We start from the raw sequence: 22,574 nt of genomic DNA on the forward strand, positions 1-22,574 counted from the left end.
TGAATATAGATTTACTTTATCAAATTATTCACAGATGATGATGTAAGCCTGAAGTTGAAGGCTTAACCACTGAAACTGTACATACATGTAAAAGATGAGCATTTTACATTTTTCTTTCAACCATCAAATAAAACCTAGTTTTGAAACATAGTTTTTGTTTGCAAAAAGTTTGGCTGTAAAGTACTAAAAATAGAGTACAGTACTCAGCTGAATGACGGTCCAGCTTTCAGATCTTGTGTTGAATTTTTGTCTTTCTTAAATAAATAGCATTAAATACTTCTCATCCTTTTTTGTCTCTAGGTCGTGAGTTAGACTTTTTTAAAGTTTTTTTTACCTGCACCAAGTAATGTCTGGTGATTAGATATTAGAGTGAAAATGAATAAATCAGATTTGTTGGTGAATGAGAAGGCAAGGTCTTTTAAAAAAATAATAAATAAAACCTCAAGAAAGAACAAAGGCATAAAAAAAAGAATAAGAATATCTGGCTACTAATAAGGGATATACAAAGAGCGGTGTTGGTTTTTCTCTTTTTCAAAATATTGTGTGGTAAAGCAAGAATGAGATTATTTATTTTTATCCAGTCAGACAGGACAATAATCAACTCAAAAGAATCAGACGAACAGAACATTGTTTTTTAATTTAATATCAGTACCAATATTTGTGACTTTTAATTCCAGTGAATCCGATAGCGTGTCATGGGAAATCGAAAAGGTAACTCTGAAGGACGAAGGCCACTACGAATGCATCGCAATTAGCAGCGCTGGAACAGGACGAGCTCGTACCTTCCTGGATGTGTCAGGTAAGCCAACATCCCAAGACTCTCAGTAATACAGAAAATGTTTTGCCTCTTTTCATATGACCATGTATAAATCTAAATGAATAAATATGAAACTTGGTGCATAAATGCATCTTTATGTCAGATCTTGTGAAGCTGCTGGTAAGAATCTTGGTTATCGTGAATAACCTTTTCATAGTAAATTTACCAACTTTAGCAACACATAATTATTAATTTTAATTATTAAGGAAAAAAGCGTATTATGCAAGTGGTGTTTAGGTGTGGTATAGCTTAAATGGCTTTTCAGAAGAGTTGAAATACTAACATGTTTAATTTACAAATAAATAGTTAGCTTTACAGAACAAACATTTCAGCATAGTCATTGCAGAACTTTTACCCACTTCACATCAACCCAGAGTACACAGACTTGGGATGGCAGCCTTAAAGAGATGTAGAGATGAATGTCATCAACATAAAAGAAAATCTCAGAAAAAACGTGAATGATAAGTACGAAAGTTAAACTGGATTCAGAACTGAACTTTGTGGAAACCCTACAAGTGAGAGAGGCCATGTTAGGGTCAAACATTTAAACTCTAAAAGAATAAAACCTGTCAGAGGATATGTTTTTCCATATTCAATATCCAAATAAAATACCTACAGAATTCCCTTTTCTCTGTAGAACCGCCTCCTGCCATCACTGTTGAAGGGAATGTTACCGTCTCACCTGGCAGTCATGCTGTTCTCACCTGCCAAGTCGTCAGCACCGTTGCCTTCAACCTCACCTGGCTGCGAGGGGGATACGATGCTCGTCTGAACCCACGTGGGAATATCCTTGCCAACCTTTCACTGCAGGTGTCCAATGTGGCCCCGGACGACTCGGGCTGGTATGAGTGCATTGCTGCTAACGAAGGAGGAAAGACCACAGATCGGACATATCTCACAGTACAAGGTGATAAATATGTCCTGAATTCAACAAAAAAATCCCTTTCAGGATTTCATCCTTTATCTCCTCAACTATGCAGTAGTTTCTTGTTATTTAGTCACAATTGTTTTTGTTCAACCACATTATTACATAATCTGTGGTCCTTAGTTCTTTACGTCATTTATTTCTCTTTGTGAAGCAGCTGTTGGCACGACCCAGGTCCTTTCTAATTGCCCCTAGTCAGTAATATCCTAGTAATTAACCTTGCTTTGAAGTAGGGCAGGTTGACTCACACCAGAAAGACCCAGAAGGTGTTTTTGCTCCAAGTAGGCTTAAAGCCAAACTTTGTTTTGCTGAATTTGTGTCTTATACAGTATGAAAAGACATGTAGCTTTATTTTCTTATTGTCTGCCAGTAAATTATACTGAACATTTCCTGTTCTAGATTAATCAGAACTTTTAAACTTTTTATATTTGCTAAATGCTCAAATAATGAATACATTTTATTACTTACCTCAAATTCAGAAGTTTTCATACCGTAAGAGTAACAAGGTGATATCATTCCTTCGTATGTTATTTCACAACACTTTAGTTGTTGTAAGGCAACACCTCGAACACACTGCTTCCTTGTGTGGCATCATTAAAATAATCAAAAGAAATCATTCAAGCTCTCAGGAAGAAAAAAAAATTGTCAAGCCATTACACTGCTCATTAAGGACAGACTTTGACTAGGCCATGCAGACACAAACGTTCCTGTATGCTCTTTCCTAAGCACTATTACTTTTGTGGTAGCTCTTGTAGTAATAGTGTTATTACTGGATCCCAGTTTGGGGTATTTTTCGATTTCTAATAGGATTTATTCCAGTGTAATTTTGGTCTCATCTGACCGGTGCATTCCTTCCCACTATTTGCTTCCATCCAATACTTAGATGATGAATTTGACAGTGCTGCTGTGTTTCTTAGTCTTCAATGTGTGTGGACAGTGTAGTTATTTCATTGCACCATCTGCTGAATGTCCTGCATATCTTTAAAAATGTGGCATCCCCTGTGACTGATGCTGAAGCAAAAATGTAAAATATATTCCTTCACAACTAATGCATTTTGCCGGGTTTGTTTTATTTTAACCATTTGAGCCGAAATATTTTTCCTTGAAGATTGCTTTAAAGAGAGAATAAAACCTGAAAAGATAATAACACAGAATCTAAAACATTATGCAGGGTCACTTTTCTGTTGAATTTGTCCTCAGCATGTTGGATAAACACATGTTAGAGCTGTGTGCGTTGAGAATATTCCAATCATCACTCTTCTGCAAGAAACACTGGCGATAAAATAGCCAGTGAGAACATAATAGATAAAACACATCTTAGAAGGGAACGGTTTCCCATCATGAATCAATCCGAGGGTCTGTAGAGACAGCTCCAGATTCCCTGGATTCCACATTGTTTTCTGTTTTAGTATTAGAAAGACATGCTGTGAAATAATATTAGTGATCTTAGCAGTCATCCCTCCTCTTGCGACAGCGGCCATAAAATTTTAGGCTCTGCTCCATCATGTAACTGGAACTAAATTCACTGTGTAAGCGGATAACCCTTGTCCCTGCATGGAAATGTGTTTAAGACCTTCCCCTGACCTTACCAAGAGCAGAGACCAACTCCAGTATTTCAATAGGCAAGTTTTATTTTAGAATTTCACCCTGCGTCTCACACTCTGACTGAACTGCTGAATATTTAAAACATTTGTTGTTGTTGTTGTTTGTTTAGAGGCACCCAGGGTGTCAGTGGAGCCTCGAAATCAGACCTTCATGATGGGAGATGAAGTGAGGATCAGGTGTTCAGCCACTGGCTATCCTCCACCACGTCTGGTTTGGACCCACAACGACATGTTTATTACGGGAAACAACAGGTAAATTAATTTATTTCACCATAACACTAAAAATATTATTAATTTTACATTCCATGCGTTTTTTTTGCACAAAAGGCAAAACATTCTGTCACCTGTATGTGACAGAATGTTTGTGATTTCAGTATTCTACTTGTCTCTCTTGTATTTGCAAACTCTCCTGGACTCATCACCAGCCAGCATTCTCTCACATGGTGACAGCAAAGAGTCTCCAAAAACAGTTTTCATGTTTAGTACATGAGAATTTAGTTTTCATGGTAACTCGCTGCAAAAATCGATATAATTTTTATCTCTTCATTCTTTGCTTTTTAAGGTATTTGTCGCACTGGCGTGTTATATGTCAAAATGTTCAGCATATGGTCAAATTTGTGGATTCAGGGGTTATAATTTTTCGTCCAAATAAAAACCTTTTCAGGATATTTTTTATGGAGGGACTAGATCATTAGTATTGCCATTTTCCCTGGTAAATTTGTGAAATCTATAATTTTGTATTATGTTTCTGATTTTTAGACACCGGATGACTCCTGATGGCACTCTGGTTATAAGAAACACAAAGAAGAAGGATGGAGGAGTGTATGGCTGTTTGGCCAGTAACCAGGCTGGTACTGACACGATGACCTCCATTCTCACCTATTTTGGTAAGTATTCAAACCATTAGCCTCTTTTATGTTCCTGCTGTGTTAGTGTTTTGTCTGGGTTTTTTTTTACACTTTATTGTTTCCTAGAATTTCCTGTGGTGTTAGCAGTCTTAAGAGAAATACTCAGTAACATTGGAGAAATCACAACGATGTCCTGTTCAGCGTCCGGCATCCCTCAGCCTGAGATCTGGTGGTACAAAGGTAAAGGTTAAAAAGCATAAAAATGTATTTAATGTTTACTGGACAAATGCAGAGAAGAAATAAAGTCTTGAGGGAGAAATAATGAAGAACATAGTCTGAATAAATGTGTTGGGTCTTGCATTGTAAATTTCAAACTGACTTTTGAAAGCTGATATTATATACTTGCTGCATTTGCTGTGATTACTAGGTAATATTCAGCTCCATTCCTCGGATCTGTTGGAGGTGGACATAATAGGAGGAACATTTACCATAAAACAAACCCAGTTAGGTGATGCTGGAGACTACTCCTGTGTGGCTGTAAATCCTGCTGGTTCCTCCTCACTAAAGATCCGTCTTGATGTTGGAGGTACGAATTGGCGAATATTCTGAAATCACCTTTTGACTTTTAAAGGAATCTTTTGTATTTTTATACATTACCACCAGAAATTGCTTGTGCTTCATTTAATGTTTTGTTTTCTTTTTGTATTTTGCACCAAAAATGTCTCTTATCTGTTCTTGTAATAGTTGTCCGCATCCAGTCTAACTTTATGTTGAAAGTTAGCAGAACATATGAATGGAAACTGCAGATTTTGCCTTTGTAGAGAGAATAACAAAATCTTCTTTGAATGTGCAAATCAAGGTTGAAATTTCAGTGGGGTAAATGGAAATTCCAGTCCAGAGTTTAATTTCTCAGTGGATTTGGATGCATAATGTCATAAAATAGCTTTGTGGCCAAATATAAGTCGATTGAGCAGCCAGCTGTTTTCTAAAGAAGGTGTTGTTGACATATTTTCCCGTTCTCGGATATTTTACGCCAGTGGTTCCCAGAGTAGAAGCCAGAATCTCATATGGCAATTCATTTACAATTTTGTCTGGAAATTAAATTAAGTTAAAGCAAAATTTTCTAGTAGTGTAATAGCATCAATTGTGATGATTGAATGAAAACTGTATGTCTGTGTATTTTTAGTTGTTTTTCATTTGGGCTTTTAATTGTTTTAACAATTGTTTTAAATTTCAACTATAATTGGCATCAGATATCTCTACTGCTATTATTTTGTGAGTATGAGGTTAAACAATTTAGGAAGCACTTCTTCAGTGAGTTGATGTTAATGAACTGAATGTGATTAGGATTTTTTCAGCGTTTTGTTAGATCGATTCAACTGTTATCAAAGACTTTAATCATGGAAAACTGATAGACTTTTTCTAACCTTTTAGAAGGAAAATGAAACTGAAACTGAAAATGTTAACGAATAAAAACAAATTATTCTTGACTTGTAAACAAGTTTGGTATCAGTAGATGCTGAGCAACCTTGTTTTAACCCTGTGTGACAATCATTTTACTGCTATATTCCTAGAGTTGAGTAGGTATCACCTCAAGGGGGCGCCTATTCCCTTTTCTTTTGTTGTAATCTTGTACCGAGTAAGAACTCGCTTAATTGATGTTTTAGAAAGGGGAAATATCGGTGATGCTGAGGTGCAGAGGGGTGCAACTTTTGTTATTTTTTTCATGTATGATAAGATAATGTAAGTTCAGTGTCGTGGAGATCTGGCTTTACGTGGACAAAGTGAAATAAAGTGAAAGTGTGGAATACTCCAACCGTGCGTTTTGCTAATTCGGGTTAGCGTGGCTAACCACCGCTGCTAACTCCTCCTCCGACCTCTCACCTCACTGTCACACCTGGAGTAGAAATTGTTCTGAATACGTTTGCATAAATGTTTCCTTTCATATGTAGGATGTCATTACTCATCACTATCATTACTCTTCTTTAATCTTGACCCCCCAGCTAAACCGAAGTTCACTCTTGAGCCATCAAATGTGGTAGAGGACATCGGCTCCAACGTGACATTGTCCTGTCAGGCGCATGGGCATCCTGAGCCGCAAGTCACATGGAGAAGAGGGGACGGATCCTCTCTGTTTAACCGAGCCCACTCACATAGCACTATCATACAGAAAAAAGGGGACCTACACATATTTAGTAAGTCTGTTAAGGCAGTTTTGTTCATATAAAGTCAAAAACAAATTGTTTAAGTTGTTGTTCCTTTCTATCTGTCAGATCTATGGGTGGAGGATGAGGCGGAGTACATCTGTGAGGCCAAAAACCGCTTTGGGAAAATCCAAGCCAAGGCTAGCATCACTGTGACAGGACTTGGTAAGATCGCTTTATAAAATGTCTGAATTATTATACTGTATTTATTGGTGTATCTTAAAAGAAGAGGGTATTTTAACTAAGTTTATTGTCTGTCACACATATCCTTACTTTAAGTGAGGATATGTATGAATTAAAGATGACTCACGGCTAACAAATACCTAAAATTGGTTGTACTTAAATATTTGTATCTGTTTTATCTGGTCCTAGTTATTGTAATCAAAATTCTCACATCTTTATAAATTATTTGGATTTCTTAATGTTGGGACCATAATATTTGCATCTGTTCTTCTGAATTCATAATTCAGTCTTAAGACAAAGTTTGTGAGGTGTGGTTTGCTTTGTAGAGTAACATTTTGAATCTAATTTTGCAGTAACGGTTTACTTCTTGCAATAACTCAACAACTAGTTGTCCTTTTATTTGAAAAATTAAGATTTGACTGGAGATCTTGTTGATAATGTTGGCAGACGTTCCATGTGTCAAGTGGGCATTTGTCTAATATCACATTGGGGCTATTTAACAGAAGCTAAAAATGCGTCTGTAAATGTGGGTGATATGGAAGCACTTTAGTTATTGATCCAAGAACATTCATTCTTTTCTGAAAAATATAACCTTAAGTTGTCATAGTTCCTCTTTATGGTCAGGTAATTTTCTGGAACAAATTACAGTATATGTTTCAGAGTGAGCTTGCATGTTTTGACCTTTACCCAGTCAAGTGAGTTTATTAACATGCTTCAATGCATGTGTGGGAACACATGTGCCTTGTTAGCCACTATTAGTTTCTCTGCAATGGAAACACTTTGAGTCCTTAAATGTGGGCCAAAGGTTAGAAAGTGCAAACACACAACCATATGACATATATTACACACCACACTGCCTGCCTTTCCCCTACCGGTTAAATTACCTCATTGGATATGAACACCCAGTGCAGAAGCACATGCACAGATGTTTTATTAGCACCATAAAGTATGAAGATTACTTTACCCACCTCTGCATTGGACTTGACAGACACAGCGACAGTGTTCATTACACTCACATTTTGCTCCTGTAGTTTTTGTATGGCATTGATCCTCAAATGAAAATAAAGTAAAGAAGGATCTTTATCGTGCAATCGAGTAAAACGCAGCATGATTCAATTTCAAATCCAGTTGCAACCAAAATACATTACAAATTGTCCATTTCTAATTAATCCTAGATAAGCTAGAAACATAATTGAGCCAATTGTGTAATTGTATTAAATACATCACTTTGTTCACAGTGTTTTTGATAAAAGCATGTCAAAGTTTTCATCCATTACATAAAAACAAGGTGAGGAAAGTGTTTCCTGACCAGGCTGTCTGGCTGAATAGATATTTTTATCTATAGAATAGTCTGGCAGTTATCTCCATATTGTCATACAGATTAAACAAATCTTTCTCTGTGTTTTTGAAAGATGATAGTTATTTGACAGATGCATACTGTGTCCATGTTCCAAGTAATTTTGAAGGTCAGTGATCCCAGGTCAGTGAGTTAAATTAGCCCTCTGGGAAAATGTTGCTCATCCTTGGGTTGGTAAATTAAACACATCTGCTTTCCTTAAGGGGAACATAAACGTTTGCTTTTTATTTAATGTGTACTTTTTTCAGTTGTCTACATTGATTACGATCATGTATGTTGTTTCTGCATTTTGGGCAAAATTACATATTTGTAATTTCGACCTTAGTTGAAGTTATTCAAAACAATTTTCATGCATGGCGTCAGATATAAGGACAAACATTATCAAAACTTATTTTCTGCTTAAAAAAAATCCCCATCAAATTTTGTCTCATTTCTCTTTGAAGTTAAACCTGTGATTGCAATGAGTCCGCTTGTTATCAGTGTGATCGAGGACCAGCAGCTCACTCTGCCCTGCGTGCTGCTGGCTGGAAATCCACTACCAGAAAGGCAGTGGCTCCACAACTATGGCCTGGTGGGAACACAAACATAAAGTGCATAGTTTCTTGCTCCTGCCTGCAAATCGCTTCTGGTTATTTAAAAACTCCCCCTCCTGCAATCTTCTAGGTGACCCCAGACCAGTATGTCACAGTGAGGAGAGATGGTAGCCTGCATATTGAGAGAGTTCAGCTGGATGATGGAGGCGACTACACCTGCTTGGCTGAAAACGTTATAGGGGCCACCAACCATACGACTGCCGTTTACGTCTATGGTATGTTTATGTGCAAGAAATATATCGCAAAAAACAATAACTACAGAAATGTTTTAACATCAGCTAACCCCCTCTCCACAGTTATCCCTACAATTCAGTATGGGCCTCAAGTATTTAGCACAATTGAAGGAACACCTATAACTCTGCCCTGCAGTGCCAGTGGAGTACCCAGTCCGGACATCACTTGGAGCAAGGTCTGTAAGAACAACATGTCTCCATTAAAATAAATATTCCAAAGCTCTCTGGAGACTACAGAATGGATGAGATACAGCACAATAATTCCTACATTAAGTGTTTCTAGGATAAATATCTGTAAAGCATACACCATTGTTTGTTTCTCTGTAATTCACTACTAACTTTTTTCCTCAATAGTTTTCTCGATTGTAAAAGTCGTTGCTTCCTGTTTTTAAGTGTATTTTAAAAATACATATTTTTTAATAGTGTTTAGTCCAGTGTGAGTTGACGTGATCCTTTTATTGTCCAATGTTATGAGACTTTTAATATTTGTTTTATGTGTTGGTATCTATCTCTGTTCTATTTATCTTATTTTTGTACAGCACTTTGGGCTAACTTGCTGTTTTTAAAGGCGCTTTATAAATAAAGTGGACTTGGATTTACTGTGAAAGTGAAAGGGGCAATAGATTCTTTTCGGGGTTGCTTCTCTCTGTAAAATTAGTCAAAATAGTTGAGTCATCTGTAAGACATGCTGTTTATACTCAAAATAGTCCTGGCATAACCTTTGTATTTATGTCACTTGAAAGAGCAACGTTGTTTTAATAGCAGCGTTTTTATTTAATATCGACAGGGAATTGCATAATAAATTTCATCACTCTTGGTAACAAGTGTTTTGACAAGACGATTAAATGAAATAAACATTGAATTCTGTCCTCTCCATTAATCTTTTAGGGTGGGGAGCTGCTAAACTTGGGTGGTCCAGCTTTCTCTTTGGATTTGGATGGCAGCCTCCTCATCACTTCTCCCTCTGGAAACGAGACTGGAGAGTTTGTCTGCACAGCTACCAATGCAGCGGGATATGCAACTAGGAAGGTGCAGCTCACAGTCTATGGTAACCAGCTTATTATCTATAGAGACATTAAGTTGTTTATTGTACTATGACATGCAGAAGTATTCAAACCACATATCTAGCTGGGATGTTAGTGTCACACATATTCGAATCACCTCTGAATTTATCACTGGTTTCTTTCCCAGTCCGACCCAAGCCTGGAGTTGGTGGAACTGGAGGTTTAGGAGAGCCTGTGAGGATGTCAGTGATCCAGGGGGAGGATATTGTTTTGCCATGTGACGTTCAAAGTGTCCCACCACCCACCATCAGCTGGGCGAAAGAGAGACAGCTCATCTCGCCCTTTTCCCCGAGGTAAAATCCAACTCGTATTGTGATATTTCACAGAGAACTAAAGGCCTTTGTGTTCATTTTTTCTTAATTTACTCCTGGGAATGGTACAAAATCCACAGGAATTGTCATTGATCACAGTTTATTGATGCTTACCCATAAGGGTAGCCTGGATCTGTACACACACAAAGCCCTTGCTTATTTCAGAAAGATGGTGCCAAACCAGATTCTGTCAGCATTATGACAGCATGTCTGTGTAGTAAAAGAGTCCAGGGGCTAAACAGACTCCAGTCTGCTATCCAGACCTGTCACACTGAAAACATATGTTGCTTTGTGAAGCAAAAATATGACAAAAGAAACCTTGAAGTTTGAAATTGCAAAACCCCGTGTCAGACAAAAGGAGAAAAACATCTGCAACTACTGTTTCCTCACTTCTCAATGTTATTAAAAGGGAAGATGATCCAAAACAAACATGCCTGCATCTGACTGTAAATATTTCCACAATTACATGCAACAAAAAAGACCTCATAAATATTGTCAGATTATGTTATTTTCGTATGAATAAGTGGTTCAAATTAACTCCATCCAAATTACAGTGCTTTGTCCCTGTCATTCTTTGAGGCCGTCTAAGACGACAAAGCTATCCTACAGTTAGTCTGTGATCTACCAAGGTAACTGTAATTATGGATAATGGTCGACTATTATGAATTACTGTGGTATTTGTTTGGAGTCATAACTGCTTAAATCATTGAGTTGAAACAATTAGTGTGCTACTTAGCTTCGCTTTTCACATTTTTGGCAGCTTGGAAACATAATATTTGGAAAAGGATTTCATTTTACAGATTAATTTATTGCTGCTGTTTCTTGTGTGTGTACAGTAAGGCACTGTGTTCTTCATTCTCCCAGGCATCGTCAGCTTCCATCTGGATCGATGAAGATCCTTGAGACTAGAGTTTCAGACAGTGGACTTTATGTTTGTGTTGCCTCAAATATTGCTGGTAATGTGACGTTGTCCATCGAGCTGAGTGTTTTAGGTAAGATGAAAAGAGACTAGAATATTTCACATTTATTTATAGAGACAGAATGAAAATGTATTTACTCTTTTTCTAAGAACTTCTACATACTATATGTGTAAATGTCTTAAATTACACCAAGTGTCTTCTTAAGATGAATTTAATCAGCTTTTTTTTTTTTTTAAATTGGGACTTAAATGTTTTTATGCATTTCTGATATAATTATCAGAAATGATCCTAATTGATCTAAAAATTTAATCTGATTTTTAATCAGAAAATGAACACAATTGTCACATGTCCTTTTATACAGTTTGTTGTGTTAGCAGTTAGTTTGAACAGAAGTGGAGGCATAAGTTGCCTGATGTTATTAGCCACAAAGAAAGAGGAAAACAAGCAGCGGTAGGCACAGCTTACTAAAAAGCACTAATCATAAATATTGTCTCTGCTAATGCTGAAGGATTGTACCAGCAAGAAATTTAGCAGAAACTAATGCTAAAGTGCTAACTTCAACCATGCTGATGTTCATGTGTCAGTAACTACAAACGTAGATGACCAAACCATCAATACAGATGTTTCCTTTAGTCAACTGAAAGTTTACAAAACAACCAAGTAAATTAGCACTTTAGAGTTTATCCTCAAACATTAATTCAGGGGAAGGTAAGTGCTCTAAAGGTTTTCAGAGTTAGCCAAAATGCTGAAAAATAATAGCTTGGTTGCTTTGATTGCTGAATGAAGAGACCAAGCTGAAAGTAAGAACAATCAATGTCCAAAGAAAAACTTTCAACTACAACACTGATGTTTACCACTTTAAAAAAATGCCAAGAAAGATGGGATGTTTGAAAGAACATTTAATAAAATGGGAGACAGCTAAATATATTAATATCCTGCCTTTACTTAATGGACTGTAAAATGGTTTAAACTGAGCTTCTGAACAACTTGCAGTATCAATTATCTACTTTAATACCATCAAAGTGGCCCAGTCAATACCCACAGTAATTTTAGCACTATAATGACTAGCTGATATTTCTGATCAATAAATAAAATATAGTTTGAAATAAGGCATCCAGAGGTTTTGTAAATCTTTTCCTCTGTTCTCTCACCTACAGTTCCTCCTAAAATCCAGCCAGGTCCAAGATTGATAAAGGTTCAGGTTGGTCATCAAGTAGAGCTGGCTTGTGCGGTGGTAGGATTCCCGGAGCCGACTGTCAGCTGGACCAAAGACAATAGAAACTTCCCTGTGTCACATGATGGCACTCTCACACTGAGGGATGTAAAGCTTGATGATGAAGGAATCTACACATGCACAGCCACCAACTCTGCAGGCCAGGACCAGGCTCAGGTTAAGGTTCAAGTCCAAGGTGGGGTTCTCTATATTTTTTCACTTTACTTGGTACAACTTGCTTGCCTGGACCACATTTTGTTTTTGGAACTACATGTATCTGCTGTTTGTGAAATACTCTGACCAGTTTCTTTGGCACCAACAACCATGTGAATTTAAAAAAAAAAAACCTTTGTTTGTCATTTTGATGCTTGATGTAAACTTAAACATAATCATATTTTATGGATGCCAAAATGCTTTGAGGTGCTGGCATGTGATTGGCTGATTGTTTGTGTTTACAAGCAGTTTAACTGGTGTAGAATGGTGGCTACCTGTGAGCAAAAATATTACAGGAGTGGCCAACAGTTACTTAGCAAATGAAAGGAAAACCTCACCTATGTGAATTATACTGATTATTTTAATAGATCTTTTTTTAATTGACTTGTTTTTTTAAATAGAAAAAGTAAAATAGAATACAATAAATAAGTTAAACAACAAAAAATAAAAATAAATACATTTGATGTTAAATGTCTGCGTCTTAGTAAAATGCATATTTTATTCCTGTCAGTCCCCCCTGTTGTTGAGGTGCCAGAGCCTCCTTTCAACAGCCCTCTGCAGGAGAGAGTTTTGAACCAGCGCATCGCATTCCCCTGCCTTGCAAAAGGTGCTGCACTATTCACTCTCACATTTATGTATTGCTAAAACAATTCCTGATATTTCCAACATGTATTATTGGTCTACAAGCAACTGCTGCAGAGAATAAATAACTGATTTTTATTTGTTTGTTTTAATGAATGAATTATTGTCTTTGCTTCTGTTTCAGGTCTACCTAAGCCAGTGATCCGTTGGTTGCATAATGGGGTTGAACTGACGGGCAATGAGCCCGGTGTGTCCATCCTGGATGATGGTACTCTGCTGATTTTAGCCGCTGTCTCACCTCTGGATGATGGAGAGTACGTCTGTACTGCAGCTAACGATGCAGGATCCACCGAGAAAAAGTACCAGCTCAGAGTCAATGGTGATTTAGCTGTTAATTGAGTTAAGAGACATTGAGTTCAGACAGTAGCAGACCATCCTGAACAGCAATATATCCCTATGAATATTTATAGCATATCCAAAATATATCGCACATCTACAGTACCACCAGATTTTCGTGATGGGGACACACCAGGCAGTGTATCAGTAGTCCTAAATGAGCCAGTCAGTTTGGTGTGTGATGTCACGGGAAGTCCAAAACCTATCATCACCTGGTTTAAGGATGGCTCTCCTGTAAGTGTCTGCACAGCTTACACCATTTTTTATGTTATTTCTTTTTTCTGCCTGCCACTATTGTACAGAGACCAGATTGCAGAGAAGAGTTGTTGACTCACTAACATTTTCTGCACAAATTCAAGCAACGCGTTTGAAATCTGTGAATTATTTTCTTTAAGTTTAGTAATTGGAAAAACATTGAATTGTTTGACACTTTTTGGTGATCTCACATAAAATCCTAACTGCTGATGTTTGTGGTTGGAATGTGAAAACATGTGTAAAGGAGTTTGAATAATATTGCAAAGCACAGTAAAACTATCTTTCAGAAAGGATTAAATCACATTGTGCATACCTGATGATAGGTTACAACAATAGCTTTGTTTTCTCATTTGATCTCAAATGCAGTCATTAAAGAAGTACATGCTCAAATCACATCCAATAAAACTGATTTTAAACATGTACCTATCAGGTGTGTGCCTGATTATCGTAATTACCGGCTTCAAAAACTATTGTCATGGTAAACTATTACAAGACTGGCTACTTCCTGATGTTTTGGCTGCTGCTGTATTTGTTTTCTGCCAGGCAGTGAGAGGAAAATCCAAACTTTTTCTTTGAGCTCTGATTTATTTGGAATGTAAATCAAGTCAATCTGCTTTCCACAGTGTTTTCCACTTTCGCACATTAATGCTGCTTTTCAAATCTGCTTGCTATTAACAGAATGCGCTCCAGTAACTGCCAGACAGCATTTCCCGAGCTCTCTGTCACTGTGTTGCATTTGACTTAATGTATTAATGCTAATTTACAGGTTGTTGGCGGTAACAGCATCCAGATTCTTGACATGGGAAAATCTCTGAAACTGCTGAGGGCAGAAACGGCTGATGCAGGCAGCTACAGCTGTAAAGCCATTAACATTGCAGGCAGCAGAGAAAAAGAGTTTGTTTTAGATGTACTTGGTAAGTAAAGTCAAGGAGAAGTCCTCATGACGCATGTTTGTACATTTAGATAGCTTTCATGTGTCTGGATCTATTCTACTACTATTGCTACGTGGGGTCTGCCATAGCCTGACATGAATTAATACATTGCCAATTGAATGTACAGCTAGTTTACAGTTAATGCTGTTTTTTTTGCAACTTTTTTATGAGTCAAAGTATATTCAAGGGGAAACATTTAGTATTTAAACATTTATTTTCAATATCAGCCATATATGAAGTACTTTGCAGAGTTTAAACTTCTATAAAACATACCGTAAGATGAAATAAAGATTTGTTAAAGAATCGATTGCAAACGGAGACCCTGTGTGAGCTCGAGGGTAAAATGGTCAGACTAAATTTTATGCATTTATAGTAATTTTTCTGTAAAATTCATCCAATAAACTTGATTCTTTCTCTCAGTCCCACCAACAATTGTAGGATCTGGCTCTCCTATGGATGTTTCAACAATTCTCAAACAAGAGCTCACGCTTGAATGCAAAGTGCACGGTTCACCTTTTCCCACAATCCAGTGGTACAAAGACAGAAAGTAAGTGTATTCTGATTTTAACAAATACAGTATACTTCTCTAATCAGCAGTTAACATGCACTCATTATAAGCATGAACTTTATATTTATTTGGGGCCTTTTAATGATTTGTTGTTTCAGTTTTCTGGGTGAAATGGTGATATGACGCATTTTAAAAAGCAAATAGTTGGGTGCACAACTGCATTTTCTCTAACCCACAAAGTCAAAATAAACACAACCTCACATATACTTACAATCACACTATTGTTTGGTGTAATGTCCCTCAGAAAGTGGAGGAAAAAAATGCATTCTTTTTGCAGCTATTGAAAAGCCTTCCTGCATAGTTTTGGCTGAATATCCAAGGGCTGATGATGAGAAAATTCCAGAAGAATTATGTCACTCTGTTTTCTCCACATCAAAGCTTGCTTTGACTGGATAAACAAGCGGAGTCCACCTTCCTTATTTCTATACCACTTTATGTAGCATATCACAACCGTCGGCACCAAAATATTTTTCTCTTAATTCTGCAAACATCACAGCAACGTGGTTGCATTGGAATGTTGGTCTCATTTAGTGGCAATGGTGGTGCATTGCACAAAGTGATGGGAATAATGCAGGAAGGCGAGAGGACAAAACTCAGCTTCACCAAATCAACAGCTATATATTTAAAACTTTAGCACAATTAGGAAAACAATTGCAAACACACATCAAAGCTGGGTTTAGAAATGGAGAAAGTCGGCGGCTAACTTTAAACATCTGGAACGGCCCTGGCCTCAGCCCCTGCAGAAAGCTTACACTTCTCTAAAATCCACAATAGAGTCACATATGTGCACCAAACTCCTAATTTAAAAAAATCTTTCATCTTTTATGTTGTATGATCATACTGTTGTTGAAAAAGAACATTTAAAATGTATCAATAAATGTCCAAAATTAACATGAGACTCATGTCTATGTAACCCTCTGACAGGGAGGGTAGCTGTACATTAAAATTAAACTTTATCTCTGTCACCTTGTTTCTGTTTCTCTCTAGGTCGGTGTTTCTTGGTGATCCCAATCTGGAAGTCATCAACAGGGGTCAGGTGTTGAGGATAAAAAATGCTCGACTTGGAGACCAGGGTCGCTACCAGTGTAGCGTCATAAACACAGCTGGAAAACAGTCCAAAGACTTCAACCTTAGTGTTTATGGTGTGTGTTTCCATCTGTAGTGATAAATGGCACATTATTCTACAGTGATTGATTTTTTTTTTTTATCCTGTTGTCACAGTGCCTCCTGCCATCATAGGAGGCAACTTAACAACGGATGTGACAGCACTGCTGGACACAATGGTAACACTGGGGTGTGAAGTACGTGGAGTACCGCATCCCACCATCACCTGGTACCGCAGAGGACAAGCCATCATGTCCAGCCGACAGGCTCAGTATCTAGAGAGAGGTGTCCGACTGAAGATCCCACGAGTTCAGGCGTCTGACGCTGGTCAGTACACCTGCAGGGTTAACAATGTGGCCGGAAATGCAGAGAAGAGCTTTGAGCTGGACGTCTACAGTAAGTTTTCTTATCTTTTAGATTTAATTTTCATTTAAATAGATCTTGATTATATGTTTAGCCTGTCTGCTTAAATGAAGAAAAATTGTGCATAATAAACACTTACATGGAAACAAAAACATAAAGATGTGAAACATTAAAATTACATGTTTTAGTGGTGCAACTTGATAAAAAAGATTGTATATTTAATAAGAAGCTGTGTTTTTTGTTAATGAAGTCATGAAAATTTATATTAATGCTTGGTACAAAATAGGAGTGAATTGATCCAGAGCTTAAGTTTTTAGGTTAGTTAGCATTTTAGAGAGTATTTACTATGAAATAAAATAATACAAATAATTTAAATAATTAGTTAGAAGTCATGCCCCACACTGATTTGCATGATTTTTACTTGTGGAAGCATTCACTGTTAATATAAATGCGATATTTGTTGAGCAAGAAAGTTGTAGCATCTTGTCCTCTTCTATTTCATATATTCCCCGCAGTGCCTCCCACCATTACTGGAGGGGACGATGGGCCCACGGAGAGAAAAGTGGTCCTCAGTAAACATCTGACCCTGGAGTGTGAGGCAGCAGGTCACCCACCGCCCTCCCTCACCTGGCTGAAAGATGGAGTCCCTGTGCATCATGGAGACAGTGTTCGTCTTCTAGATCAGGGGAGGAAATTAGAAATCCTCTCAGCCTCCATCTCAGACTCTGGACGCTACATCTGTGTTGCTACAAGCATCGCTGGAGAGAAGGAGGTCAAATATGATGTCAAAGTATTGGGTAAAGAGACACATATATTATTCAAGTCATTACAATCATCACGCCTAATCTATTCTACCTGCATGATTTTTAGAATTTTATCTTTTATTATTGTAAATAAAGATAAAGTTAGAAATTATTATTACAACATCAACACAAACACTTAAACAGGGAGGAGAGTTTAAGTGAGTTGTCTTTACAGATGTTTTTCTCTTTTTTCAGCTAAAAATATTTAGAACGTTCTGCTACAGTCCTATGTAGAGGAATATACTTCTAAATTGAAACTCAGTATTAGCTAAACATGATGGTTGTGCAGAAAGTAATCACTTCATGTCTTTAAACTAGCAGTCTGAAAAGCAAATATTCCTAAGTTTTAACATTTATTCAAAAAACATCCCTATTTCTAACTCAAATTGTAATCTTTAGAATGCAACAATATCATTAAATTTAGTCAAAATTATAGTTTTACTACTAAAATTAATGGTATTGATACATACACTTTTTACAAATAGCAAAGTATCCAAAATAATTACTCATGTACTTAAAATATATAAGTTTAGAATTTTAAGATGCTTAAATTTTCACAGGAAAAATATTGTTTGAGATTACTGAAAATGATGATTGTCTATAGGAAACAGGTCATTCTACATTTACGTCACCTGTCCCTTCTTAGTTTTGGATTGATCAGTCTAACATTTTTTAAGCCTTTGTGAGAATTTCATGTTAGTGGATATCTAGTGAGAAAACAACTAGAATTGTCTGAATTCAGCTTTGGTTGTTAGAAATCTTCCTGTATGAGAAACCTGAAACATCTGCACCGCGTTGTGGTAACTTTGCTCCCGGCGTTTTGTGACAGCTGGAACAAAAACCTTCTGCCGTTGTCGGCAGGATTCGAACCTGCGCGGGGAGACCCCAATGGATTTCTAGTCCATCGCCTTAACCACTCGGCCACGACAACCCATGTGTAGCAAATGCCAGTGGCGTTGCTTTTTGTTCTGTTTGAACAATGTGTTCACGTCATGGGAAACAGACAGCTGCTTCTTCACTGGGATTTTCTCTGTCTGACACACATGCAAATAGACGGGAACGGGATCAGGAAAATATTGTCTATTCAATGAAATAGTTTTACTATTGCTTGTTTTGCCCTACTGATTTAAATGTTATTTTGAGATTTGACTGTTTTTCTGTGTTTGCCCTAGTTCCTCCTTTCATTGATGGAGCTGACGCAGTGACAGACAGCTCAGTAATAATCAACACTCCTCTGGAGCTGGAGTGTCAAGCCACTGGGACGCCTGCACCTGTTATCACGTAAGGCTTCAGTCCAACACACCGTCAAAAAAAACAAGCAGGCATCGCCAGGCAACATGCCAACAATTTTTTTTCCAGATGGTACAAAGATGGGAAACGAATCAGATCTGGAGAAGGGTTGCGGATTGCAGCAAGCGGGCGACGGCTCATCATTTCTCGTGCTCAGATCTCTGACACGGCTAATTTTCGCTGTCTGGCCACGAATGAGGCTGGAGACCACGAGAGGAACTTCAATGTGACAGTCCAAGGTACAGAATAAAGAAAAGATACTTAGAGTAAAAACTAAATCTCAGTGATTATGCAAAAATAACTTGTTTTAATATTAAAATACAAGCTTCTTCTTTGGGTAAATATCTCCCTTTATTTATGTTTGCTCCACATATTGTTGTGGAATAAAAAAACACTGTAATTTTTAAAAAATAAAATAACCTATTCTGTGCAATTCTGCAGTCCCACCATCTATCCGTACGACGGGGCCTGCAGATCGCTCAGTGATTCTTCACAAACCGATCACTTTGGAGTGCATCTCCAGTGGCACTCCTCCACCCAGTCTCACCTGGCTTAAAGATGGCCGACCTGTGGTCACAACAAAAGACCACCTCAAGGTTGGTGTCTGGCTATTATTTAGTAAAATAAAAAATATCGGTTGTCAGTTTGCATCTATTCAAGCCTGAAATTATTCAAACTGACATATTGAATTTTTCCTACAGTTTCCATTGAAGATATGCTTTAAGTTATTAAAACTCTGAGGAAATATTTGCATTTGTGCCAACTGTGTTCTGTTCCTGAGTAAGAATCATGAGTGTGCAAAAAGAATAAACATTTCATGCCTGTGCTCCTACATAAAGAGCAACGACCATGCTTAACTCTGTTGACCCCTTGTCTGCCTTTTTAACTGCCACAGCTGCACTCAGCAGGAAGAACACTAAATATCACAGAAGCCAGACTGGAGGATTCTGGGAGATACACCTGTCTGGCCACAAATGCAGCTGGAGAAGCCCAACAGCATGTTCGACTGAGTGTCCATGGTAATTTACAGACACACCAGCCTCTTCTGTCATTTATTTCCTGGGATCTGCTGAACATCTTTATGTCATCATCTTTATTTTAACTACGCAGAGCTGCCATCGTTCTTGCATAAAATGTTTTATATCTCTCTCTCAGAGCCTCCCAGCATCCTCCTTTCTGCAGACGTCGTCAACCAGACTGTTCTCTCAGGCTTCCCCACTGAGCTGGAGTGCAAAGCTGCAGGAAGTCCATTACCTGGTGAGACTGTTGCAGACGTTCTCCACCGTCCTGCTGTGATCACTCTGAGCCTGGAGTTCTCAGCAGCTCTCTTTGTTTTTGTGAAAACGGCAATTTTGACTGTGTAGCACATTTTCAGCAACAAGGCATTTCAAATGCTTTGAATGATTAGACAGAAATTATAACAAGCAAAAAATATATATTTTAGTGAGCTGTACAGTGCACTTCTTTGATCCATGTTCTAGGTTTGCTTCTCCAGTTCTTTCAATTGTTTTAAACTTTTATAAGTATTTCTCTGGCTGTCAATGTGGACAAATGAACCGATTTTCTGACTTATGCAGGCAGAAAATTAGCATCTTGAAGTGTAACTAAAAGAAAAGGGGCTCTGCCTCAAGCTTAAATTGAATTAATTAAATTAATAATTTAATTCACGTTGTTAATATTTATTACCTTATTAAAATTAAGGATTTAATTAAAGTGGCAGAAATCCTGATTAAGTGAAAAACTTCTTCAGCTGTATTAATTTTAATGATAAGTGTGGCAACTGGATTTTGCTGTTATGAAGTTTGATTTCATTTTCAGTTTGACTATACCACTGCAATAAAAATGAGTTCATAAGTGAAAACCTGCACAGGTTAAAATGATTCTGCAAAATTGTACATACATATTTTACCATGACTCTATCCTTGCATGTCTTCTAGATTAAATGACTTGATAACTCTCATCACTTTATGAAAAGTTCAGTAAGATAGTATGTTGAGCTACACTTACGTGACTAAATGAGTTATGAGCCTATTGTTGCAATTTATTTTTCTATTTTCTCTTTTTTTATATAATTCATGACTGCTCTCCATTTTATTTTTATGCGTCAGCTGTAACATGGTACAAAGATGGCCGACCTCTTACTGGTGCAGCTGCTGTCCCGATCCGGAAGCGCGGCCAGGTGCTGGAGATTGAACAAGCCCATCTATCTGATGCTGGAATGTACAAATGTGTGGCTGTTAACCTAGCAGGAGCAGCAGAGAAAGTCTACAGTCTGCAAGTGTTTGGTTGGTGCTTCGCTGGCGTTATAATCCTCTCACTTTATCAACGGTCATATCCAACCATTTTTGCAATCCTTTTACTTACAGTCCCTCCAGAAATCTCCAGTAGAGGTGGAACGGTTACAGCTGTGGTGAATGAAGCTGTAAAACTTGCGTGTGAGGCCTCTGGGGTTCCTGTTCCCAGCCTGACATGGTTAAAAGATGGAAGCCCTGTGGCAAGTGTATCACATGGTTTACAGGTACAAATCAAAAGCTTAGCTGGCTAGTTGTCATCTATGAGTAGTGAGATTTGTTGTACCTTTTTGGTGTTGTTACGTTATCAGAAGCTTCCTTCTCAGGGATTCTATTAACTGAGTTGAAATTCCTGAGCTCAACTCTGGCTCTGTTTTTTCTCAGTTGCCATCTGCAGGCAGAGTCCTGTCTCTGAGCAGTGCCCAGGTCAGTGATACTGGTAGATACACCTGTGTTGCAGTTAATGCAGGAGGGGAGCAACAAAAGGAGTACGATCTGAGGGTGTATGGTGAGAAAGCATTACCTGCTCATTTTTATAAAGAAAACTGTATTTTGTGTTTACTTGTGTTGCAGTGATTTGAAGTTATGAAACGTACAAGTTTGACAAACATGCAAAAATATCAGTAATCAGGAATGGAGCAAACACATTTGTACATCACTGCAGAAACGAGACGAGACAACAGGCTTTTCTCCTCAGGACACAGGAAGTAACTCAAAAGATGGCACCAGTTAACAAAACAAATCTGCCTTTCATCCATCCATCCACCCATTTTCTTTACACCCTTGTCCCTCAGTGGGGTCTGGAGAGTTGCTGGTGCCCAAATCTGCCTTTGTTTTAGACAAAATATTCTGACTCATGCTGACTCAAGAACACACGTTGCCAGAGGCAAATCATTGGCACCCCTGGTAAAGGTTTGTTTCAACACCTGTTTATCATGGAAACTTAGGCACCCTAAGAGACTGCCATTATTTTAAACTGTTATTTTAAACTGATTATTTATTGCTCTGATTGTAGTTAAAAATGTTAAAGTGTTGAGAAATCCTTAACTTTGTTTCCTAGTGTTTGTAGGTGACATGTCACCAATTTCCATTTCTCCAACTTCAACAGGATACACAGACCGATTAGTAAATCAAAACTTTAGTGATCCTCATAAGTCTGTAAATGACTATAAGAGAATAGCTTCCCTCTTAAACCTGTGCATGTCTGCAGTCAAAGTTGTAAGAGTTTAAACTGCATGAGGGGATTTATTTTACTACCACACAGAGTTAGCAGGATTCAGAGGAGATCGAAAAACACCCAAAGTCTCAGTGATAACCAGTAATTTGAGCACATCTTTACCAAGGGTGCCAATAATTCACCACTGGTAATGTGTGTTTTTGCATCAGCTTTACTGTTCTGCTGAATATCAATAAGGTTTTGTCCTCAGAAACAGAGGCAGATTTGTTGCGTTAATTGGTACCATCTTTTGAGTGACTCCCTGTGTCCTGAGGAGAAAAGACTGTTG

The 22,574-nt window shown here is 37.7% G+C and overlaps 1 protein-coding gene and 1 non-coding gene across 4 annotated transcripts in view; one reads left to right on the plus strand and one right to left on the minus strand.

Moving 5' to 3' along the window:
* hmcn1 (hemicentin 1) overlaps window positions 1-22,574 on the plus strand; it is an 82,759-nt gene that overhangs the window by 23,187 nt on the left and 36,998 nt on the right. For all 3 annotated transcript variants that reach the window (XM_081606117.1, XM_081606120.1, XM_081606119.1), the window contains exons 10-40: window positions 678-799; window positions 1,455-1,724; window positions 3,457-3,598; window positions 4,106-4,233; window positions 4,321-4,434; window positions 4,622-4,780; window positions 6,198-6,389; window positions 6,468-6,563; window positions 8,382-8,509; window positions 8,602-8,746; window positions 8,828-8,940; window positions 9,653-9,812; window positions 9,956-10,121; window positions 11,004-11,131; window positions 12,217-12,468; window positions 12,997-13,092; window positions 13,252-13,446; window positions 13,567-13,697; window positions 14,485-14,632; window positions 15,071-15,197; window positions 16,206-16,360; window positions 16,440-16,718; window positions 17,201-17,482; window positions 18,661-18,769; window positions 18,848-19,017; window positions 19,220-19,374; window positions 19,674-19,797; window positions 19,934-20,035; window positions 20,887-21,063; window positions 21,145-21,296; window positions 21,454-21,577. In XM_081606117.1, the coding sequence (XP_081462243.1) occupies window positions 678-799; window positions 1,455-1,724; window positions 3,457-3,598; window positions 4,106-4,233; window positions 4,321-4,434; window positions 4,622-4,780; window positions 6,198-6,389; window positions 6,468-6,563; window positions 8,382-8,509; window positions 8,602-8,746; window positions 8,828-8,940; window positions 9,653-9,812; window positions 9,956-10,121; window positions 11,004-11,131; window positions 12,217-12,468; window positions 12,997-13,092; window positions 13,252-13,446; window positions 13,567-13,697; window positions 14,485-14,632; window positions 15,071-15,197; window positions 16,206-16,360; window positions 16,440-16,718; window positions 17,201-17,482; window positions 18,661-18,769; window positions 18,848-19,017; window positions 19,220-19,374; window positions 19,674-19,797; window positions 19,934-20,035; window positions 20,887-21,063; window positions 21,145-21,296; window positions 21,454-21,577 (4,841 nt within the window). The remainder of the gene's footprint in view (window positions 1-677; window positions 800-1,454; window positions 1,725-3,456; window positions 3,599-4,105; window positions 4,234-4,320; window positions 4,435-4,621; window positions 4,781-6,197; window positions 6,390-6,467; window positions 6,564-8,381; window positions 8,510-8,601; window positions 8,747-8,827; window positions 8,941-9,652; window positions 9,813-9,955; window positions 10,122-11,003; window positions 11,132-12,216; window positions 12,469-12,996; window positions 13,093-13,251; window positions 13,447-13,566; window positions 13,698-14,484; window positions 14,633-15,070; window positions 15,198-16,205; window positions 16,361-16,439; window positions 16,719-17,200; window positions 17,483-18,660; window positions 18,770-18,847; window positions 19,018-19,219; window positions 19,375-19,673; window positions 19,798-19,933; window positions 20,036-20,886; window positions 21,064-21,144; window positions 21,297-21,453; window positions 21,578-22,574) is intronic.
* trnas-aga (transfer RNA serine (anticodon AGA)) lies at window positions 18,338-18,419 on the minus strand. The gene has a single exon. It is a non-coding gene; the product is annotated as a tRNA-Ser (tRNA).

Source organism: Poecilia reticulata, chromosome 4, assembly GCF_904066995.2.
Source record: "Poecilia reticulata chromosome 4, P_reticulata-male-v2, whole genome shotgun sequence".
Lineage (NCBI taxonomy): Eukaryota > Metazoa > Chordata > Actinopteri > Cyprinodontiformes > Poeciliidae > Poecilia > Poecilia reticulata.